General features: G+C 47.1%; 1 protein-coding gene across 1 annotated transcript in view; it reads left to right on the plus strand.

The window, feature by feature from the left end:
* The window catches only part of FGD3 (FYVE, RhoGEF and PH domain containing 3), a 71,682-nt gene extending 59,408 nt beyond the window's left edge, over window positions 1-12,274 (plus strand). The window contains exons 16-18 of the mRNA XM_054387257.1: window positions 924-1,076; window positions 4,702-4,842; window positions 12,050-12,274. Coding sequence (XP_054243232.1) covers window positions 924-1,076; window positions 4,702-4,842; window positions 12,050-12,274 — 519 coding nt within the window. The remainder of the gene's footprint in view (window positions 1-923; window positions 1,077-4,701; window positions 4,843-12,049) is intronic.
* Window positions 12,275-21,162: the final 8,888 nt, after the last annotated feature.

The following is a 21,162-nucleotide window of genomic DNA, read 5'->3' on the forward strand; positions in this document are numbered from 1 at the left end:
TTGAATAATCTACATCCGAGATAGCCGGAATGGACTATGGTCTTTATTCACCTAGTGTTGTAGATATTATTTTAGATTAGATAAATGATAGTAGCAGCCAATGGAATTGTTTAGAAGGGATGGTTTGAAACCGTCTTTTTAATTTTTTTCCTTGCAAAGTTCAAACCAGAGAAAGTGAAAGAGTGTAAATAAGTCACTATTGGGTGTAAGAAAGCAAAATACTGATTGTTCTAAACACTTCCATTGGATAGATAGAAATGTTTAAGAACTATTACCCAAAACAAAGTGGGGCACTCTGCACATTCTGCGTTCTGCAGTCGGGGCAGTTGCTGGGCTGTCTGGCTGCTGTTTTCTTCTTCTTCTCTTCTGGCTGAAGATAACACACTGACCTTGGCAGCTAAGTTAACAACTTTCTTGCTCTAACTAACTCTGCTTTCTGTCCAACGGGGGTCTGGGGGGAAGCTCCTGGGAGAGGGAGGCCCCTTTGGGGAGGGTCCCCTTTGGGGGGAAGCAAAGGGAGATTGGTTGTGCTTTTCTGTTGATTGTATATATTTGTAATGTTGTGAATTTTGTATATTTGTACATACTCATTGCATTTCATCATAGATTGTAGATTCTGCTTTGTAAATACAGCTTTCATTTGCTTCCAGACTGGGCTAGCCTGGTTATTGTCGGTGAGGGGGGATTTCAGCTCACACTGACACATCCTGCATGCTGCTGCTGTATTTCCCAGAAGGCGCAGGTGGCAGCTTTAGTTAGGGGTGTGGGGACACAGAGTGGTGTCACAGGTGGTGATTAGGAGTGACGGTAAGTGAGGGACATGTTCTACTGTCCGCTCTGGTTTCTGAATTTTCCTTCAGTAAGAATGGTTCTGTGAGGCCCTGTCTTTGTATGATGGCTAATAAAGCATCTTCCCAATACAGGTGATCTGTGCAAAATGCTCCGAATTCAAGGCTCTGGCAGACAACAGCCGCCACAATCGTGTGTGCAAGGAGTGCTTCGGGCAGCTAGCAGCAAGCCCCTGCAGCCCTGGAGTGGAAGCAGTTGGAGAACAAAAGAAAAGACTGGCTGCAGAGGTACAGTCTTTAGCTAGGGAGTCTTTCATCTGTTAGCTGCCCTTGAGAGCCTCTCTTCTTTTTTCAGCAAATGAAATTGTTTGGTTATTTTTATGAAGGTGCCTTTCCAGTCCCAGGCTGTGCACAGTAACTGTTGGCAAAGCTTAGTAAATAAGATGAGGTTATTTTTCATTTGTCACTCTGTATAGAAAACAGTTTTGCACTCCTCCTTGTCCTGTCAAAATATGATTGAAACAAATGTTTTCTTAGTTGTTTGTGCAAAATCCTGTCAGCTTTCTGAAAAACTATCAAGATTCACTGAAACTTGCTCAAACCTGCTGCAACTCAGACTTTTTTGTCCAGGATGAATTTACACTGTGTGAGCTGTGGCTCCAACATTGCCACAGATGTCACCAAGCTTTGTGGCATGTCAGTGGCACATCCTACCTTTATTTTTCACAAGAGCAAGACACCTGTTGGCAAACTGCTCTGTTCATCCCCACCCACAGCTGAACCTTCCGTTACCAATGCTTTTCATAGCCTCTGGGCAGGGCTGTGAGTGCCACTGCTTGCCAGGCTCTTTGTGAGACACCTTGAAAAAGAGGGGGTTGTCACTCCAAGGCTCATGGCAGCTGTACTCGCATGCCACATGTGGTCTACCAACAAAAGAAACTGTTCCAAACAGGCAATGTTTAACACTACCACAGAATGGTAAGGGTTGGAAGCCATTGCTTGCCAGGCTCTTCGTGAGCCACCTTGAAGAAGAGGGGCTTGTTTATTTCACCTGTGAAATACAGCTAGAAGTCACTGCATGTGTAAAAGGAGATTCATCTCAGTGGGACATGGACCTAGAGGGAGATCTTGAAAGAGCTACTGACACGTGGAGAACTTAGCTTCATTCCAAGTCCTTTTTCCCCCCCAACCTGCTGATCTACACCATCCTCCTTTGAGCACTGCAAGGAAAATTGGGGAACAGTTGCAGCCTATACTGAAAAAGATCTTACCCTGAAAAACATCCCTCTGTGAGCCATCAGTCTGCCTCCCAGCTTTGTTATACTCCTCATCAGAACCAAAGTGTGGACAAGAGCTAGACTGCGTGGAAACATAGCCACAGCTCCTGTAAGAAATGCTTCCTTAAACAGTCTTAGATCCTGCCAGGTTCTGCCTTCCAGCATGTCAGATTTGTTTTCAGGCTACTAACTGTACCCACACAGATGAAATGACAGCAGCACAGCGTCCCAAAGGTGCTTTCTCAGGACATCCAGGATCTCAAAAACACAAATACAGTTAGAAATGCGCATTGCCCTGCCTTGAGCAGAGTGCAGGCAAGATTCTGGATCTGGATCTTGATACTGTCAAAAACTTCAGGTCATAGAATTATGAATCACAGAATGTTAGGGGTTGGAGGGGACCTCTGGAGATCATCCAGTCCAACCCCCTGCCAGAGCAGGATCACCCAGGGCAGGTCGCACAGGAGTGCATTCAGACGGGTTTGGAATCTCTCCAGAGTAGGAGACTCCACAACCTCCCTGGGCAGCCTGCTCCAGGCCTCCAGCACCCTCACACCAAAGGAGTTTCTCCTCATGTTGAGGTGGAACCTCCTGGGTTCCAGCCTGTACCTCTTGTTCCTTGCCCTATCATGGGGCACCACTGAAAAGAGCCTGGCCCCTTCATCCTGACACCCAGCTCTCAGATCTTGATAGACATTGATCAGATCCCCTCTCAGCCTTCTCCTCTCCAGACTAAACAGCCCCAGGGCTCTCAGTCTCTCTTCACAGCAGAGATGTTCAAGTCTCCCAATCATCCTCATAGCTTCCACTGGACTCTGCCCAGCAGATTCCTGTTCCTCTTGAACTGGGGAACCTAAAACTGGATACAGTATTTGCAGGTGTGGTCTCAGCCATGCAGAGTAGAAGAGGAGGAAACTCACCCTAGCCCTGCTGGCCACACTTTTCTTGCTGCACCGCAGGATCCCATTGGCTCTCTTTGCCACAGGGGCCCATTGCTATCCCACGCAGAACTTGCTGCCCACCAGCACTCCAAGGTCTTTCTCTATGGAGCTGCTTTCCAGCAGGATGACCTCTAGTCTGTACTGGTGCTTGTTCCTCCCCAGGTGCAGGACTCTGCACTTGTCTTTACTGAACTTCATGAGGTTCCCCTTCCCCCAGCTCTCAGCCTGCGCAGGTCTCCCTGGATGGCAGCACAGCCTGATGGATGTCAGCCACCCACCAGCTTGGTATCACCAGCGAACGTGCTGAGGGCCCACTCAATCCCCTCCTCCAGGTCATTGATGAAGACATTGAACTAAACGGGACCCAGTCCTGACCCCTGGGGAACTCCACTGGGCTCAGGCCTCCAGCTGGACTCTGCATTGCTGATCACTCCTCTCTGAGCTCTGTTGTGGGCCAGCTTCCAACCCACCTCACAGTCCAACCATCTAACCTACTACTGTTGAGTTTACCTGTGAGGATGTTACGGAGATGGCACCAAAAGCCTTGCTGAAGTTGAGGCAGATGATACCCGCTGCTCTCCCTTCATCTACCCCTCTGGTCCTGCCTTCAGAGAAGGCTCTCAGATTGGTCAAGCAAGATTTTCCTTTAGTAAATCCATCTTGGCTACTCTTGATAACCTTATTTTCTTCCAAGTGTAACCACTTGGCCTCCAGAACAAGCTACTCCATCACCTTTCCAGGCATGGGGTAAGACTGAGTGGTCTGTGGATCGATGCTACAGCTATGCTCACAGATGCTGGGCATTGGATCTGTGTCAGCATAGTCTGTGGTGTGACTAGCACTGTTTCAGCAGGGCAGTTTGCCAGTGGAGTGAAAGCCTGTTGCTGCCCAGCCCAGAGCTCCCTTAATCTGAAAAGCCAAAGACCAAAGCAGTGAAATGTGTCCTATGGCTTTACTTTGGAAAGCAGATTGCAGCAGAAAGCTGTAAAAACCCACGGAAAAGAGTAATCTCCCCCCCTCCCCCCCCCGGCGCTTGAGCTGCCAGCCTTCTGCTAAATCTACAGAGGATCAGGTAAAACGCAAGAAAATAGGTGTAGAAAAAAGGTCAGGGCTGGTCTTTTCCTTTCCCTCATTTTTACGTTAAACTTAATAAGCTTAATAGCAGCTGAAGAGATTGCCACTTTTCATATGTTATTAGCAGATGCCCAGGAGACTTCTGTGAAGTCTAATGTGAACAAGAAACTCTTTTGCTTTGCTTTCTATCAGAAGATAAAACTTATTTTCAATCTTTTTTTGCCCTGGTGCTCTTTGGTTTGGCTCAGGTCATTCTGCAGCCATGCAGTGCAGTGTCTGTTAATAGACCTTCTGCATTCGTTTGAAATCATCTCCCAGTCTACTTGGCTAAGCTGCATCATCTTAATTACTTGGTGGAAGTGGAATTTAACTTCATGTCCACTGGGGACAGTAGTTCAGCATCTACCTCTCGTACATGGGGTGTGCTGCTTACTGATGTATGCAGTAATGGTTACACTTCAGTTATGAACAGTCCAGTGTTTGCCCAGCAGGATTATTTGCTTCTGGACATATAAATGTGTTTTATACTGAAGTGTTTTGCCCATGTTAGGGTCAATGGAAACATCTCTTTTTAGCTTTCTCTTTTTTTTTTTTTCTTTTTCTGTCTTTTCCTTCATCCAGAAGCAAGGCATCTTAGCAGCAGAAAACAGCCTCTTCAGCAGCTACCTCCAGTTCCTTGAAAAAGGGAAGACTTGGTACAAAATGTGGGTGACCATCCCCAAGACTGAACCCCTTGTCCTGTACCTGCAAGGAAGTAGCCAGGTAACATGACATTCATGAGGGCTAACACAGAGTGAATTTAAATAACCCCCATGAATTTAAATAGGTCAAGCTGAGAAATAGGGCAAAGGATCTGGATTGGTTTCAGCCAAAATGAACGCGGTGTTCTGAATATAGCAGAAAGCCTGCGAGGGTTCACATTGCTTCATTATCTGCAGTTACTGCTGACCTCAGCAAGTGTCTAAGCTTCATAGCTTTGTTTTCCATTTTTTAACAAAAAGGGACAAAACAAAAGTAATTTGTTATGCTTTTTTTTTTCAGAGCTTTCAGACAGGTATATTTAGAGGTGGTGTTACCCTGTGTTAGGGAAAGCATGTCCTGTAAATGGATAGAGCTGCAAAGCCCACTGAATATTGCAGTTGCTGCTTCAAGCTTTGCTTTTCTAAACCTAGTTCTGGATTGAGAGGATGGAGGTGAAAATGTAGATGTTCTTCAGCCTGAAAAATAGAGTGTGTTTGGTAAAGCTTCTTATTGAAGCATCATGTGGCTTTATCTTGACTTGAAATATTTTATTGTGATAAAAATTTCCTTTTTTTTTCCAAGTGTGCTGTTGTGATGAAAGTCAAGATCTAGGAGTATCTCTATCCAGGATTGAAGTAGTCATGCTTCCTTAGTGCTGAAGATAAAGAATGCTAATGCTGGAGTTATAGCCCTCATCTCCAATTATGTATTTGCCATTTGACATGTTTATAAACAACCTTGGTTTGTCTCCTGGGTGGGATGGAAGAAGAAATCTGTCATAGCTCAACCTACAATTACCCTGCTGTAATTGTAGTGATATGAAGGCTTTGCTCCTTATTAGCATTAGTTTCTGTGACTGTAGCTAGGAACAGTCTGGGAACTAAATACTACTTCTGATTCTCTGGAGCTATTGAAATGAAGCTCAGCCCATGGCAAGTGCAGTGCTTCAGCAAAAGCACTTGGAACATCCTTGAAAGGGTGTTCATTTGGCTGCTTGTCAGCAAGAACACCTCTGGTTTTAAACAAGTATGTGCTTGAGGGACTGAAAGCTTGAATCTGGAGCTCCAGGCACAGCCCACTTTGCTTCATCTAGGCTTCAAGCCCCATGCTGGGTAAGCTTCCAGTTCATCTGCCTGGCTTCCTTCTTAGTCAATGTGAGGTGCATGACTGAAATGACAAGTTGAGAAGCAAACAGCCTCAGACAGCATTAAACCAAATGCAACAAACCCAGTCATTAGATCCCTCTGGAGTCAGAGTCTGGGGAAAGAAACAAGGTGCAAAAAGCAAAGCAGAGAGAATGGCTTCGTGATGTGCAAGCTGTTCCTCAGCAAAGGACCAGGGCAAGCCCTGTGTCCCAAGCAGGCTGAGCCAGAGCATCTATGAGGACAGACTGAAAGAGTTGGGGCTGTTCAGTCTGGAGAAGAGAAGGCTCCGAGATAACCTTATTGTGGCCTTCCAGTATCTGAAGGGGGCCTACAAGAAAGCTGGGGAGGGACTTTTTAGGATTGCAGGTAGTGACAGGAGTAGGGGGAATGGAGTAATGCTGGAAGTGGGGAGATTCAGGCTGGACATGAGGAAGAAGTTCTTCCCCATGAGAGTGGTGAGAGCCTGGAATGGGTTGTCCAGGGAGGTGGTTGGGGCCCCATCCCTGGAGGTGTTTGCAGCCAGGCTGGATGAGGCTCTGGCCAGCCTGATGTAGTGTGAGGTGTCCCTGCCCATGGCAGGGGGATTGGAACTAGATGATCCTTGTGGTCCCTTCCAACCCTGGCTGATTCTATGATTGTATGATCTCATACAGGCAAGCTTGGAGCAGGAGAGTAGGAATTGATGGAGATGTCTGAATTCCTTGGCCTTGGTTACCTAGGAGCAATGTGTGTCATCTGAGAGAAGAAGTTGAGAAGCAACACCTCTTACATGGTGTGACCTAGACAGAGGATTTCTCATGACACCCAACCATCACAGGACAGCATAAGTGACAGCCCAGGGGAGAGATGTGTCTGCTCTGTTTAGTGCACAGCAGAATGGTGCTTGACTCTCCAGGCCTCCTCATGCAAAGCCAGGGTTGGAAGGTAGAGGACATTCCATGCTCCAGATGCTGTGTTCTTTGTTGCAGGTCCTGCCAAATTTATCTTGAACCTCTGTTGATATTATTAGTAAGATCCTGGGTTTTAGGGCAGAAGGGTGCCTTAGGCACTGGCTGTGATTTGATGGCAGTTAAATGCAGTGCTTGGTGTACTGAGCTGGTTCATGTGAAGAGAAATCTTGCAATGCAGGAGCAGGAAAGCTCCCAGGACAAGACTGATTCATCCCACGTCACACAGTGAGCCAGGATTTGCTGTTGGGAATCCCCAGCTGCAGGCCCAGACTATAACCATCCAAAAGGAATCCCTCCTTCCAGAGCCTGCCCTTCCTGCTTGTGTGCCGCTTGTCTGCACTCACCTGAAGGAAAGAATTGGGAAGCAAATCCCATCCCTTGGTTTTAATCTAATGTTCTTGTTAGTTCTGGTTCCCATAGTACACACTGACTGCTGAGGAAAATCCCCAGGGCTTCTCTCCTGCTGGCAGTTGGGCCCCACTCTGTGTGTGAATGCATCTCTCAAACCTCCTTAGGCCTACAAAGAAGCATTTCAGTGCCTGAAAAAGAGGTGCCCTTTGGGTATAATACTGCCAACAATGGTATTAAAGGCCTCAAGACACAGAGCGAGTGGAACACAGCCCTAGTAGTCTGAAAGCTGGGGGATCCTGTTTAACTAGAACAGAAAGAGTAGCTGGGAAGTAGGAGTCAGCCATGCTGGATCTGCAGCTCCAGATACAGCAGAAGCCCTGACAGCTTTGGTCGCTGACACCCTCAGCAGTCACATAGAAGGGATGCCAGTGCAGCATACAACTCATAGCAAGAAAGTTACTCTTTTGCTTTGGATCCTTGTCCCAGGAGAAGTAATTCATCCCGAGTGTGCACAGTTGAAGTCCTGCTTACTGAGGCGGAGACAGGAGTTGTGCAGCTGTTTGTCACATTTGTGTGAGTGGAATTAGAAGAGTTTGTTTATAGCAAAGACCACCTCAAGCTCAAGGACCAGCTCTTGTGTAGAAATTAGTCTGCGTCTCCAGGGCTCCACCTGGAGCCTCTGCCCCTGTTGGCCTTTGAAACTGCACAGCTACCTCTCCAACTCTGGCATTAACTTACAATTGATGAGAAACGCTGACCTGAGGAGTCCCAGGAAGCTAGAGAAGTAAGGAGTTTTGAAGAAATACAAAGGGTAGCTCTATAGTGAGAGCAAGGCTGGGTAATAATTGTCGAGTTTGATCCAAGAGAAATTTTTGCTTTATAAGTTCTGAAAAAAAAATTCCTTTGTTCATCACGTGAGTGTGATTTACTCCTACAAACAAGGGTGCAGCTGAGCTGAAGGCTGAGCTCAGGGATTCAGACAAGTGTTTTTGTGGCTTTTCTGTTGACCCTGTTTAGGTGAAGTTTAAATGGCCCTGCATGAAACTCTGCCTGTCCTTTTTCCTGGCCCTGCAGACCTTTGTCTCTTGGCACACCATCACATGATGGCAGTCTGGAATTGGATTGTAAGTGGGCAGAGAGTGGAGTTTAAGTGGGCAGAGAGTGGAGTTTCAATGGGAAATCAGAGACTTTTCTAAGCTTACTCAAAAATAGGAGGGGAAGGTTACAGTAGCCCATCAGTGGGTAGCTGTTCTCTGTTCATTTGTGTAAAGCAGCTTTCATGGTGCAGAGAGGTGTGTGGTGTGAGTGGGATGTCTTCCTGGAGAGGTGCATGGAGCAGAGCTGCTGTGAGGTGGAGCTGAGCTGTCTGTTCACAGGTCTGGAACACCAGATGTGGTGATGGCTGCAACAGAGCAACACAGAACTGCTGCTCTAATTGCCTAGAGAAAGAACCCAGTAATACCGTGCTGCTTACAGTCCGGAGGGGTGTGCACAGTGCCTCTGACTACTGACAGTATTACACATCCAGTATGTACCACTCACTGTCTCAGGAAGATGGTTGAAATCACCCCTAAAGTGCAGCTCTTCTCAGCACTGGGGGCTTTGGTTTGACAAAATACTGATCTTATTCAACCCTGGCATGCTGCATACAGAGATGGTTTGTAAAAATGCCAATCCAGCCTGTCAAATCCAGAAGGCTTTCAAAAATGGAGTACGAAATCTAGCTCCCTGCAAGACCTGTAAATCCTGCTGAGGTGCTCGGAGTGGGGCCCAGGTCCTTGTGGGCGCAGAACAGCCCCTGGATTTGCTGGGCGCCAGGTAGAAGGGGAAAGGCTCAGTGGCAGAGGGAATGCAAGTGTTCTGATGATCCCTCTGAAAGATCTGCTTTGGGGGTGTGGTGTGACTTGAGGCTGAGTGCTTCACCTTTATCTGTCACCAGCGCAGCTTATCCAGAGATAATTATAAATCCTTCCTTTTGGATCAGGCAGGTACAGAGAAAGTGGCAAAAGCATCCTATTAAGAAAAGGGAGGAAGGCAGCAGGACCAAAGGCAGTCTGCTAACTTGGCCTGCATCTGCAGACGTTGGGTAGGTGCAACGCGAACATTGCTGTGCTGCTGCGCTGCACTCCTTGGCTACCGACAATCCCATTTTGCATTGCCATGGGCAGCTCCAGCCCGACCTGTGACAAGTGCTAGTGCCCCTTTGCCCACAACATGAGCAGTGAAGCAGCTGTGGTGAAGCTTGCATGTGCTCTCGTGTGGTTTGTGTTTGTTGGCTTGCTTCAGCAGTGCCCATCCGCAGAGCTGCTCTGCACCATGCCGCATGTGCAAGGCCCCCTGCTTGTGTGGGCGTGGCCGTAGCCTCAGGATCTGGGCATCATCTGCTGCTGTGGAAACAACTGCTGACACTCAGATAGGGACTGAATCCTGCAGTGTTTGACCTAAAACTGCTGTAAACCTCCCTGGTCTTGGAGCAGATGGACATTTTTGCATACCATAACAAGCAGCACATCAGTAAATGAAATGCAGACACATTGTACCTGTATTTTTTGCCCCTTCAGTTAATCTGTGTCTTTGCACTGACGTGAACAGTTCTGAACCTTGAATTACTTTACTATCTTACAAAAGTAGATGTTTTGATTTATATTTTTGGCCATTGCTCCCAGAGCTGTGGTCCCCTTTCAGATATGCCAAGTCTGCATTTGGTATGAGGTGACAAAAGGAAAACTCTTTGTGGGATGTCTTCTGAACATTGTCAGGAGGCTGCTACACAAGCAGCTGCTACAAGAGGCAACAGCTTCTTAGAGATACTCAATGCCTATGTGGTTTAGGCTTAAGTAGGGGACTTGCCTTTGAAAGCGTTTTTCTGGCTTCAGTTGAAATGTGTTGTTTGGTCATCGCACCAACCATCATTGGCTGGAGCTCAAGATGTGACATTAGAGAGCTATATCCCTCCTTAGATCTGTGACTTAATCTGGCCTTCAAAGGATGCTCAAGAACCCGAGTTTCATAAAGTCATAGAATAGTTTGGGTTGGAAAGGCCTTTAAAATGACCTAGTTCCAACCCCCCTGCCACGGGCAGGGACACCTTCTGCTAGACCAGGCTTCCCAAAGCCTCATCCATCCTGGCCTTGAACACTTCTAGGGATGAGGCATACACAGCCTCTCTGGGCAACCTGTCCCAGTGCCTTACCACTCTCATGGGGCAAAATTTCTCCCTAGCATCTAATCTAAATCTGTCCTCTTTCAGTTTGAAACCATTAGCTCTTGTCCTATCACTACACTCCCTGATAAAGAGTTCCACCTCATCTTCCTTACAGGCGCCCTTTAAGTACTGGAAGGCTGCTCTAAGGTTTCCCTGGAGCCTTCTCCAGGCTGAACAACCCTGACTCTTTTAGCCTGTCCTCATAGGGGGGTTGTTTCAGGCCATTGATCATCTATGTGGCCTCCTCTGGACCCACTCTGGCCAGTCCATGTCTTTATTGTGCTGGGGCCCCCAGAGCTGAGCATAGTACTCCAGATGAGGTCTCATCAGAACGGAGCAGAGGGACAGAATCCACTCTTCCAGCCTCCTGACCACACTTCTTTTGATGCAGCCCAGGATGCAACTGACCTTCTGGACTGTGAGTGCACATTGTTGGCTCATATTCAATTTTTCACCTGCCAACACCTCCCAAGGTTTTCTCCACAGGTTTGCTCCCAGTCCTCTCATCACCCAGCCTTTATTTGTGCTTGGGATTGCCCCAGCCCAGGCAGAGCCCCTTGCATGTGGCGTTGTTGAACTTGATGAAGTTTGCATAGTCCACCTCAACAGTCTGTAGAGGTCCCTCTGGACCTCTTTCCTCCAGTGTGTTGACCACACCACACAGCTTGGTGTCAGCAGCAGACTTGCTGAGGGTGCCTCCGTTCCACTGCCCATGTCAGTGACAAGGCTGTTAAACAGCATCAGTCCTGGTCTTGCCCCCTGAGGAGCACCACCAGGCATAGTCAGGCATTGAGACACTGAGTACAGCTCTGAGTGGGACCACCCAGCCAATTCCTGCCCCACCGAGGGGTCCATCCCTCCAAAGTGACCACCATTTGGGGTTTTTTCTACTTTCTTGACAACCCTGAAAAGCATCATGAACCAGACCTTCTGAGAGGATTCACTGATTGATTTAAAATCTGACATTCTCTATGATGTCGAAGTCCTGTCTTGGGCACAAGTCTCTCATAAAGGATCTCTGCTTACTTGTCTCCTTCTAGTCAATCTTAAATCCATCCCATGAGGTTCAAAAGGGACTGCACCAAACTGTTCTGGCTGCATCTCATTGCCTGTAGTTAATGTAACAGACAAGGTAGGGCAGTCCTGTGAAATGACACAAAGCTCCCCAGCCACGCTGGGGCTCAGTGTTCTTGCCACGTGGGAGAATCTGTTGGCTAAGGAGGACAAAGCAGCAACCAGCAGTTCTCTCCTCATGGGCAGCTGAGCAGCACTGCAGTTCTGAAGGAGGAGCTGAGTGCAGGTGTGCCCAGGGGCTGCACTCCTGTGCCTTGGCTCTGGGCAGGGCTGGCAGGCTGTAGCTCTGGCTGCCTAGCCTGGGTGTCTGTTTGGTGGCCAAGCCTTGGTAATGCATCTCCGGTCAGCACTCACTACTTCAGAGTGAGTTCTGAACTGTTTGAAACAGGTGTTTCTTTAACCCCCTGGGAGGAAATCTTTCTTCCCAGCACAGTGCACCCCTGCTGCTCCCAGTTCCAAGAGCATCTGTGGCTGACTGTTTGCATCTGCTCTTTCTCCTTTAGGACAGCCGAAGCCCCCGCCCCGTCCCGTTGCCTGGGTATGAAGTCAGCTTGCCAGGCTCTGGTGAGAAGTTTGAAGTGAAGCATGTCTTTAAGCTTCACCAGTCCCAGCAAACACTCTATTTCAGTGCAGAAGATGAAGAGCTGCAGATAAAATGGATGGAAATTCTCACCAAAGCAGCCAAAGGGGAAACTGAAGATACAGCTGAAGGGCTTGGCAACCCATAGAGCAAGTTCAATTTTATTTCTTTCCTACATGCTATAAACCATCACTTGAATTTGGTATTCATGGCACTTTGAAATCTGTATGGCTTTATGTTTTCATGTGTCTGCATGGGAAACTCAGTGGTTTCTCTCCTTTCATTGTACATTTCTCATCTAGAGTAGATCCTTGGCAGATGTTAAAGGCAAAGGTAGTTAGGGTTGTTGGTGATGTAGATGCTGGTTTTAAAACAAAAGACAAGGAGAAAATCATTAATTGTATCAAAGGCAATGGAAAACCATGAGTCTCTTTTTTTCCTAAATGTATATTTTCCAGTCCTTTTGGGTTGTTGTTCAGTGCAAGATGTGTATAGTCTGTGATTAGCTCTTTAAATGCTGCCTTTTAAGTTAAATGTTGTAAAGGCTTGTGCTGGCCACTGACATTCTGTCCTCCCTCCTGGTGAAAGGTCTTCGTGAAGTGTGAGCAACGTGCTGAGTATTTCCCCTTTGCTAAAACCCTGTCTAAGCTATCTGGAGATGACCTTTTCATGTGACAAATGCGGGACTTCTAGAAACAGCTGCCAGGTGTGCAGAACACAAGATGAAGAAGCCTCGTTGATTTTACGCATTTATAACAGAGATTTGTTTTCCTCTGACACCCATCCCTTCCCTTCTTCTGTCTGAACCCATGTGGATCTAAGTGAACGCTCCTTATATTGCAGACTGGGCTGTGATCAATAAACAAGAACATTTTTAGTACCCACAGTACAACAAGGTGACTTTTTTATTGTATTGATTAATTTAAAAGTGACCTAGGGCTTATTTATATCATTTGTAAATATTGTTTCCTAAGTATTTTAAGGGGTTTTTTTAACAGATCTTGGCTAATTCACAGGATTTAGTGCATAGAATAATAGATACTTGAATGAACTGAATATGTAATTTAACTTTCTTGTTCACCTGTATCTGTCTTATTTTCAGCCTTAAGTACTTCTTTATTTAAATAAAAGTTCATGCAGTTAAATCCTGGGCCAGGTTTCCAAGGCACAGCGAGCTTTAGGTCAACATTTAATATAGGGCTGGTTTGTAAAAAACCAACCACCACCAACAAACCAGACCAAAAGAGTAAAACAACAAAATAAAGGCATGTCTGTTCCTAGTGGTAGTAAGCATGTAGTACTGTTTAAAGTGAAATAAAAGCTGTCACACTACTGTGTTTTAATATGGTTTGGTTTAACTTTTGTTTCCTCTTCAGCCTTCTCCATTTTCTGGCATTGGTGGGAAACGTGAGCTGCTCCACACAGCCAGAGTCTGTTAGGGATGTTGGAAATCAGTGATCTGCAGATCTGCAGCAGAGCATTTTCCTTACCTGCAGAAAAAATTGAGTTCTCCCTTGGCTGGGGGTTGGGGTTTCACATTAGTCTGGTAAATCATACACTTGAAGTCCATGATGCTGAGAATTAGAAGCCATGTCAGCTGTTGTAATGTTTCATAGCATACCAGATTGGAAGGGACCTCCAGGATGATCCAGTCCAACCTTCCAGGCTAAGAACAGAGTTGAAATGAGCTGGGCCAGCACCCTGGCAAGCTGGGCCTTGAAACTGCCTCATGGAGGGGAATCCAGCACCTGCCTTGGGAGTTTATTCCAATGTCTAAAAGTTTGAATGGTGAAATTTTTTTCTGGCATCCTGGGAATCTCCCCAGCAGCAACTTGTCCCCATCACCCCAGGTCTTTGCCATGGGACTCCTTGTACAGAGGGAGTCTCCCTCCTCATGACAGCCACCCTTCATGTGCTTGTACATGGTTATGAGGTCTTCTCTAAGCCTCCTCTTCTCCCAGATGAACAAGCCCAGCTCTCTCAGCCTTCCCTCCCATGGCAGGGCTGCCAGGCCTCTATCATTCTTCTGACCCTTCTCTGGACCCTTTCCAGCCTGTCTACATCCTTCTTGAACATCAGGGACTAAACCTGTGCAGAGTACTCAAGGTGCGACCTGCCCGACACTGAGCAAATTAGGACAATGACATCTTGTCAACCCAGGGATCAGTGTTGGGTCCAGTGCTGTTCAACATCTTCATCAATGACATTGATGAGGGGACAGACAGACAGACAGAGTAAGCTCAGCAAGTTTGCTGATGACACCAAACTGGGAGGCTTGGCTGAGACAGCTGAAGGCTGTGCGGCCATCCAGCAAGACTTGGACAGACTGAAAGCTGGGCACAGAGGAACCTAATGAGGTTCAACAAGGACAAGTGCAGAGTCCTGCATTTGGGAAGGAAGAATAAACTGCCTTTTTTGGCTGTGGGGTGTTTGTGGTGTTAAATGGTTACATTTTCCCCTTATTACTCCTGGTTTTGGTTCTTTTCTTTCTCAAGAGAGAAATGGGAAGGGAAAATGGTAGCTCAAAACAACATTAATGCATCTGAATACAGCCTTCATTTTTTATGAAGACAGGAGAAAGCTCGTGCACATTTTGTGTAGTTGTTCTCTTGTTGCTGCGGGCCATACAGGCGAGCGGGAAGAACGACACATCAATGTGATGCAAGTTCAAATCCAACTTTATTGAACCATCGGTAGTTGCTTATGTAGACCAAACTTTTCCGCTCCGCCTTCATGCTGCGAGCATGCATCCTTCTATTGGCTATGCCATCTTGTCCACGCATACTACACGCGCCCCTTCCAGGAAGCCGATTGGTTAACATAGCCACACTGTTTACACATGCTTCCCCATCTACATCATACAATGTCGTGAAAGCCCCAACACCTCCCCCCTTTTTCTTAAATAACAAATTCACACTCTTCGTTACACTACTTAGCATGCATTGGATTAAACATGGCAACAGTAAGCATATAATTAGCAAAGCAAAAATTGTAGGTATCAGCATTTCAAGGACACCAGCAACCCAGCCTGGTAGACCCCAATTTGAAAACAAACTATTAAACCAATTATCTAACGAACCACTTTGCTGCTTAACCTTTTTTGTATTTTCCTTGAGCATCCAAATATCTTTTTGAATAGATACGCTGTGGGCTGAAAGATTAAAACAACACATTCCCTCGATTTCCTGACAACCATGTCCTTGGGCCAAAAGCAGAGACTTCATTTTCAATCTTTCGTATTGTCGTCCGAGTCTGTTTGACCCGGATCAGATGCGGGCCGTATCCACGGTCGAACCCACTTGGCTGGAATCCACCTTAGAATTATAGAATCATAGAATCAAGAAGGCTGGAAGAGACCTCAAAGATCATCGAGTCCAACCTGTCACCCTAAACCTCATGACTATCTAAACCATGGCACCAAGTGCCACGTCCAATCCCCTCTTGAACACCTCCAGGGATGGTGACTCCACCACCTCCCTCGGCAGCCCATTCCAATGGCCAACCACTCTCTCTGTGAAGAACTTTCTCCTCACCTCCAGCCTAAACCTCCCCTGGCGCAGCTTGAGACTGTGTCCTCTTGTTCTGGTGCTGGTTGCCTGGGAGAAGAGACCAACCCCCTCCTGGCTACAACCTCCCTTCAGGTAGTTGTAGACAGCAATAAGGTCACCCCTGAGCCTCCTCTTCTCCAGGCTAAACAGTCCCAGCTCCCTCAGCCTCTCCTCATAGGGCTTGTGCTCAAGGCCTCTCACCAGCCTTGTTGCCCTTCTCTGGACATGCTCCAGCAATTCAACATCTTTCCTAAACTGAGTGGCCCAGAACTGGACACAGTACTCAAGGTGTGGCCTAACCAGTGCTGTGTACAGGGGTACAATGACCTCCCTGCTCCTGCTGGCCACACTATTCCTGATGCAAGCCAGGATGCCATTGGCTCTCTTGGCCACCTGGGCACACAGCTGGCTCATGTTCAGGCAGCTGTCAACCAGTACCCCCAGGTCCCTTTCTGCCTGGCTGCTCTCCAGCCACTCTGACCCCAGCCTGTAGCTCTGCATGGGGTTATTGTGGCCAAAGTGCAGCACCCGGCACTTGGATTTGTTGAATGCCATCATGTTGGACTCTGCCTATCTGTCCAGCCTGTCAAGGTCCCTCTGCAGAGCCCTTCTACCTTCTAACAGATTAACACCTGCTCCCAGCTTGGTGTCATCTGCAAATTTACTGATGATGGACTCAATCCCCTCTTCCAGATCATCAATAAAGATATTGAACAGGATGGGGCCCAGCACTGATCCCTGGGGGACACCACTAGTGACAGGCTGCCAGCTGGGTGTGGCACCATTCACCACCACTCTCTGGGCTTGGCCCTCCAGCCAGTTCCTAACCCAGTGCAGAGTGCTGCTGTCCAAGCCACAGGCTGACAGCTTGGCCAGGAGTTTGCTGTGGGGGACAGTGTCAAAGGCCTTGCTGAAGTCCAGGTAGACTACATCCACAGCCTTTCCTACATCCACCAGGCTGATCACCTGATCATAGAAGGAGATCAGGTTGGTGAGGCAGGACCTGCCCTTCCTAAATCCATGTTGGCTGGACCTTGTTGACTCTCCTGTAGACACACAAGCATAACCCCTTCCCCAAGTCAGTAAGCGGACTGGTCCATTGCTGGGCCAAAGGTTCAAAGATTTGTACTAATACCTCATGCTGAGAAAAGTCATTTTTGTTAAGCAGGTGAGAGAACATAGGAACTAAATTTTGTTCTGTCCGTGGATTTAACCAATTTAACACATAGCATGTCTTTGCTATAGTGAGGTACGCACTCCTTTCCCCCTCTTTTTTAAATATTGTCAAAGGCCGTTTTAGATCCTGGTGCGCTCGTTCAACAATGGCTTGCCCTCCTGAATTATAGGGTATACCTGTCAAGTGTGTAATTTTCCAATTCTGAAAAAACTCATGAACTTTGTTACTCAAGTAAGCTGGAGTATTGTCGGTTTTAATAGTGTCTGGTCGCCCTAACACTGCAATGGCTGTTGTCCAATGCTGAATACAAGCCAAACTGTTGGTTGACTTATGTGAAGTTGCCCAAATTGCTTTAGAACATGTATCTATCGTGACATGGATGTATTTAAGGGCACCGAACGGAGGAAATTCGGTGACATCCATTTGCCAGACCTGGCGAGGTTCTAGGCCCCGCAGATTAGTCCCTTCAGCCGAAATGGGAGTTAATCTGGCACAATCAGGGCAACTGGCAATTATTGAACAAGCATCTGTTTTAGAAATCCCAAAGGACTTCATCAATGACTGTGCCGATTGATGAAAAAATTTATGTGACTGAAGTGCTTGTGCCAAAACATCTTCTGTGGATACTTTGCTTACTACTTTGCTGTATATGAATGAATTCCCTTCAGCTAGTAACCCTGGCAAATTAGAATGGCTTCTGATATGCATGACCCACCATGGATGTTGACGTGCAATAATTTCAGACTGTAGCTCCAAGATACACGTCTCAAGGACTGGATTAGTTATACCGCCTAAGATTGCATTATTTAAACGCTTTACTACTTCAACCACATATTTTGAGTCAATTATAATATTCAAGGGTGTCCTCCGGAAATCCTGAAATACCACAAGAGCTGCTTTTAATTCCAAAATCTGAACTGACCCTTTTGTCTTTTCTACCCGGTTATTCCATAGCCCGTTGATTTGATGAGCATATCCATATTTCCCTGTCATACTACTGGCATTCGTAAAAATAGTGATCCCCTCTGAAAGGGGAGATTCTACTTGCAAGGAGTCCTGTTCTATTATCAAATTTGTTTTAAACAAAGGGTGTTTTGGGTAATGATTATCCAGTCTAATTCCATGGACAGCCGTCGCAAAAGCATCAGATTTTTCCATCCATGAATCTGCAAGATTGATATTTTTCAATGGCAAAATAATTTGAGCTGGGTCCATTGCCGCAATTGTCCTTAATCTATTTCTTGCTTTTAACAGTAAATTTCCGACTGCATCTGGCCTTGTAGTTATAGTGGCCTTCAACGTACTGCTATGGAATACCCATTGAAGAATTAACACTGAATCATCTTTAGAAATCTGAGTAATCAAAGCAGCCACTTCCTTGTCTTGATTATAACAAATAATAGTGAAAGGAACACCAGGTACAATTCGATCTGCCATATTATTCCGTATTTTTTCTCCTATTACTTGTAAAGCCTGGTATGCTGTGGGAGTCAATGCTCGAGGGTCAGAAGGGGATTTCCCACCTTTTAAAAGATCAATTAGTGGCTTTAAATCAGAATTGGTGATCCCACAATATATTCTTAACCATTGTAAATCACCGACCAGTCTTTGCACATCATTCAAATTTTCAATCTTTGTATTAAGATTCAATTTTTGAGGTCTCAAACGTGTTTCTAGAATCTGCATGCCTAAATACACCCATGGTGCACGACGCTGAATTTTCTCTTGTGCAATTACTAAACCATATTTTGCTAATGCTTGAGTCACTTCTTGCTCTTTTTGTAATGGAAGTGGCGTTGGGGAGGCAATTAACAAATCATCCATGTAATGGTAAGTAATCAAGTCAGGGTTATTTTTTCTCCACGGAGCTAATGCCTGATCTACAAACCATTGACAAATTGTTGGCGAATTTTTCATACCTTGGGGCAGGACCACCCATTGAAACCGTTTAGAGGGTGCAGATCTATTAACAGACGGAACTGTGAAAGCAAATTTATCGCTGTCTTCCTCATGCAGTGGTATTGTGAAAAAGCAATCTTTCAGATCCAAAATAAGTAGATTCCAATGTTGGGGCAACATAACCGGAGATGGTAATCCTGGTTGTAATGCCCCCATTTCTACCATTCTATTATTGACTGCTCTTAAATCATGCAACAGTCTCCACTTCCCCGATTTTTTCTGTATAGTAAAAATCGGCGTGTTCCAAGGACTGACGGATGGTTTTATATGTCCCAATTCAAGTTGTTCCCGAACTAAACTTTCAACAATTTGCAGCCTCTCTTGAGTTAACGGCCACTGATCCACCCATAGCGGATCTTCATTCTTCCATTGCAACTTTAGAGTAGGGCGGGAGCTGCTATCAGTGGCCGCAACTAAAAATTTGTCTGGATCTTAACTCCCCATTGACTCAGTATATCTCTGCCCAAGAGGAGAAGATTTGTCTGTAGGACGTAGGGCTTTGCCCAAGCTTGCTGTCCCTCCTCATTGGTGAATAAAACAAATTCCTTACTAATTTTGGTTGAACTGCTCCCTCCGATTCCCACTAAATCGGATCCAGGATCCTCCAAAGGCCACGCTACAGGCCAGAGATCAAGGGGTAAAACAGATACATCCGCCCCTGTGTCCAACATCATCTGCAAGCCCTCTAAAATAATACCACCAGGACCCGAAATTGTTACAGACATCAAAGGTCTTTCTAAACCAAGCGTTTTACAGAACAATACCTGCGGTTCGCCAGTAGATCCAAAACCTCCCATACCCCTTTTCTTGTTTTCTGTATTGGGAACTTGTGATTTAAATGGTACCAACTGTGCTATCGTGCTTCCTTTTGGAATATGGACAGGGGGCGCAAAACATCGAACCATAATACAAATTACACCCTGATAGTCGGCGTCAACAACTCCTGGAAGCACAAATATCCCTTTTTTTGTTGCCGATGATCTCCCTATTAATAATGCCAACAACCCAAACCCTAATGGCCCTGACTCAGTTGAAGATACTACATGTATTTGGGTATCGAATATGTCTGCTGGTTCGGCCACTGCCAAGTCGACCCCAGCACTTCCTGTTGTGGCTGCTCGCATTCGGCTGAGACAGCCATCGCCATTTTCTGAGGGGAGGGATACTTGTTGGCCGCGTCCCGCCCCCCGCGGCTGACTCTGTTTCCCTGATTTTGATTCCATGTTAATGGCATCCCATTCTTATTGAATTTGGATCGGCAATTTGCTGCCCGGTGACCATATTTACCACATCTAGCGCAATTGCCATTTAGACTATTTCTGCTACCATTTTGTTTGGGACACTGCTTCTTAAAATGACCACATTGACCACATTGATAACAGCGTGAAGGTCCCATCTCTTTTGCCTAAATTTTGTTGCATTTTAAGTGCAGCCGCCAGTGCTGTGGGGCCAGCAAGGCCCCTTTAAGTCACACAGTCCACAGTGCTGGGCAGCTGGCCAAGGGCAGCCAGCAAGGAGGGAGGTGTGGTCAAGGTGCTACCAGTCCCTGGACCCAGCTCCTAATGCTGCCCCCAAGAAAGGGAGAGGAGAATGAGGGAGCAGGCAGAGGAGTGTGGCATCTGCCAGCGTAGAGACTAAAAACCACCCCTATTGTGGAGGTGGTGCAGGGGGATCAGGGCCAACACTTGGAGATTCTGCACGGCCAGTCCTCCTGCGGCGTCTTCTGGATTGGGGTGGGCTGTAGGGAGCAGCTTCCTCCTGACGCTGCCGGCGGGAGCCAGCTTGCACCCTCCCAGGCCCAGGGGTGTTGGACTGGCGACCAGTCTCATGCACTGGGGAGCTGTCCTGGTGTCCTGATGTTTTCTCTCTGGTGGTCCTTGGGCTGCTGGTCTGCGAGTCCAGCGAGCTGCAGGATGGCTCCAAGTGCCCCTGTCTGGAGGTACTGCGCTGGGTGTTTGCTCTTGCCCTGCTGCAGCGTCTCCTACGGCGTGTTCTGGGCTGCCTGCCATGAGGAGCTTCATCCTGACGCTGCTGGTGGGAGCCATCTCGCTCGCTCATGTGCCCAGGGGTGCTGGACTGGCTGGCAGGCTCAAGCACTGGGGAGCTGCCCAAGTGCCCTGACGGTGTCTCTCTGGTGCTGCTGGGGCTGCGGGTCTGTTGGTCCAGTGAGCTGCAGGGTGGCTCCTCCAGCAGCCCCTGTCTGGAGCTACTGCTCTGGGTGTTTGCTCTTCCTCTGCTGCTGTGTCTCCCACGGCATGTTCTGGGCCTCCTGCAAGGAGGAGCTTCATCCTGAGACTGCAGGTGGGAGGCATCTTGTCTCCTCCTGTGCCGAGGGGTGTTGGACTGGCTGCC

This window comes from Indicator indicator, chromosome 15, assembly GCF_027791375.1.
Source record: "Indicator indicator isolate 239-I01 chromosome 15, UM_Iind_1.1, whole genome shotgun sequence".
Lineage (NCBI taxonomy): Eukaryota > Metazoa > Chordata > Aves > Piciformes > Indicatoridae > Indicator > Indicator indicator.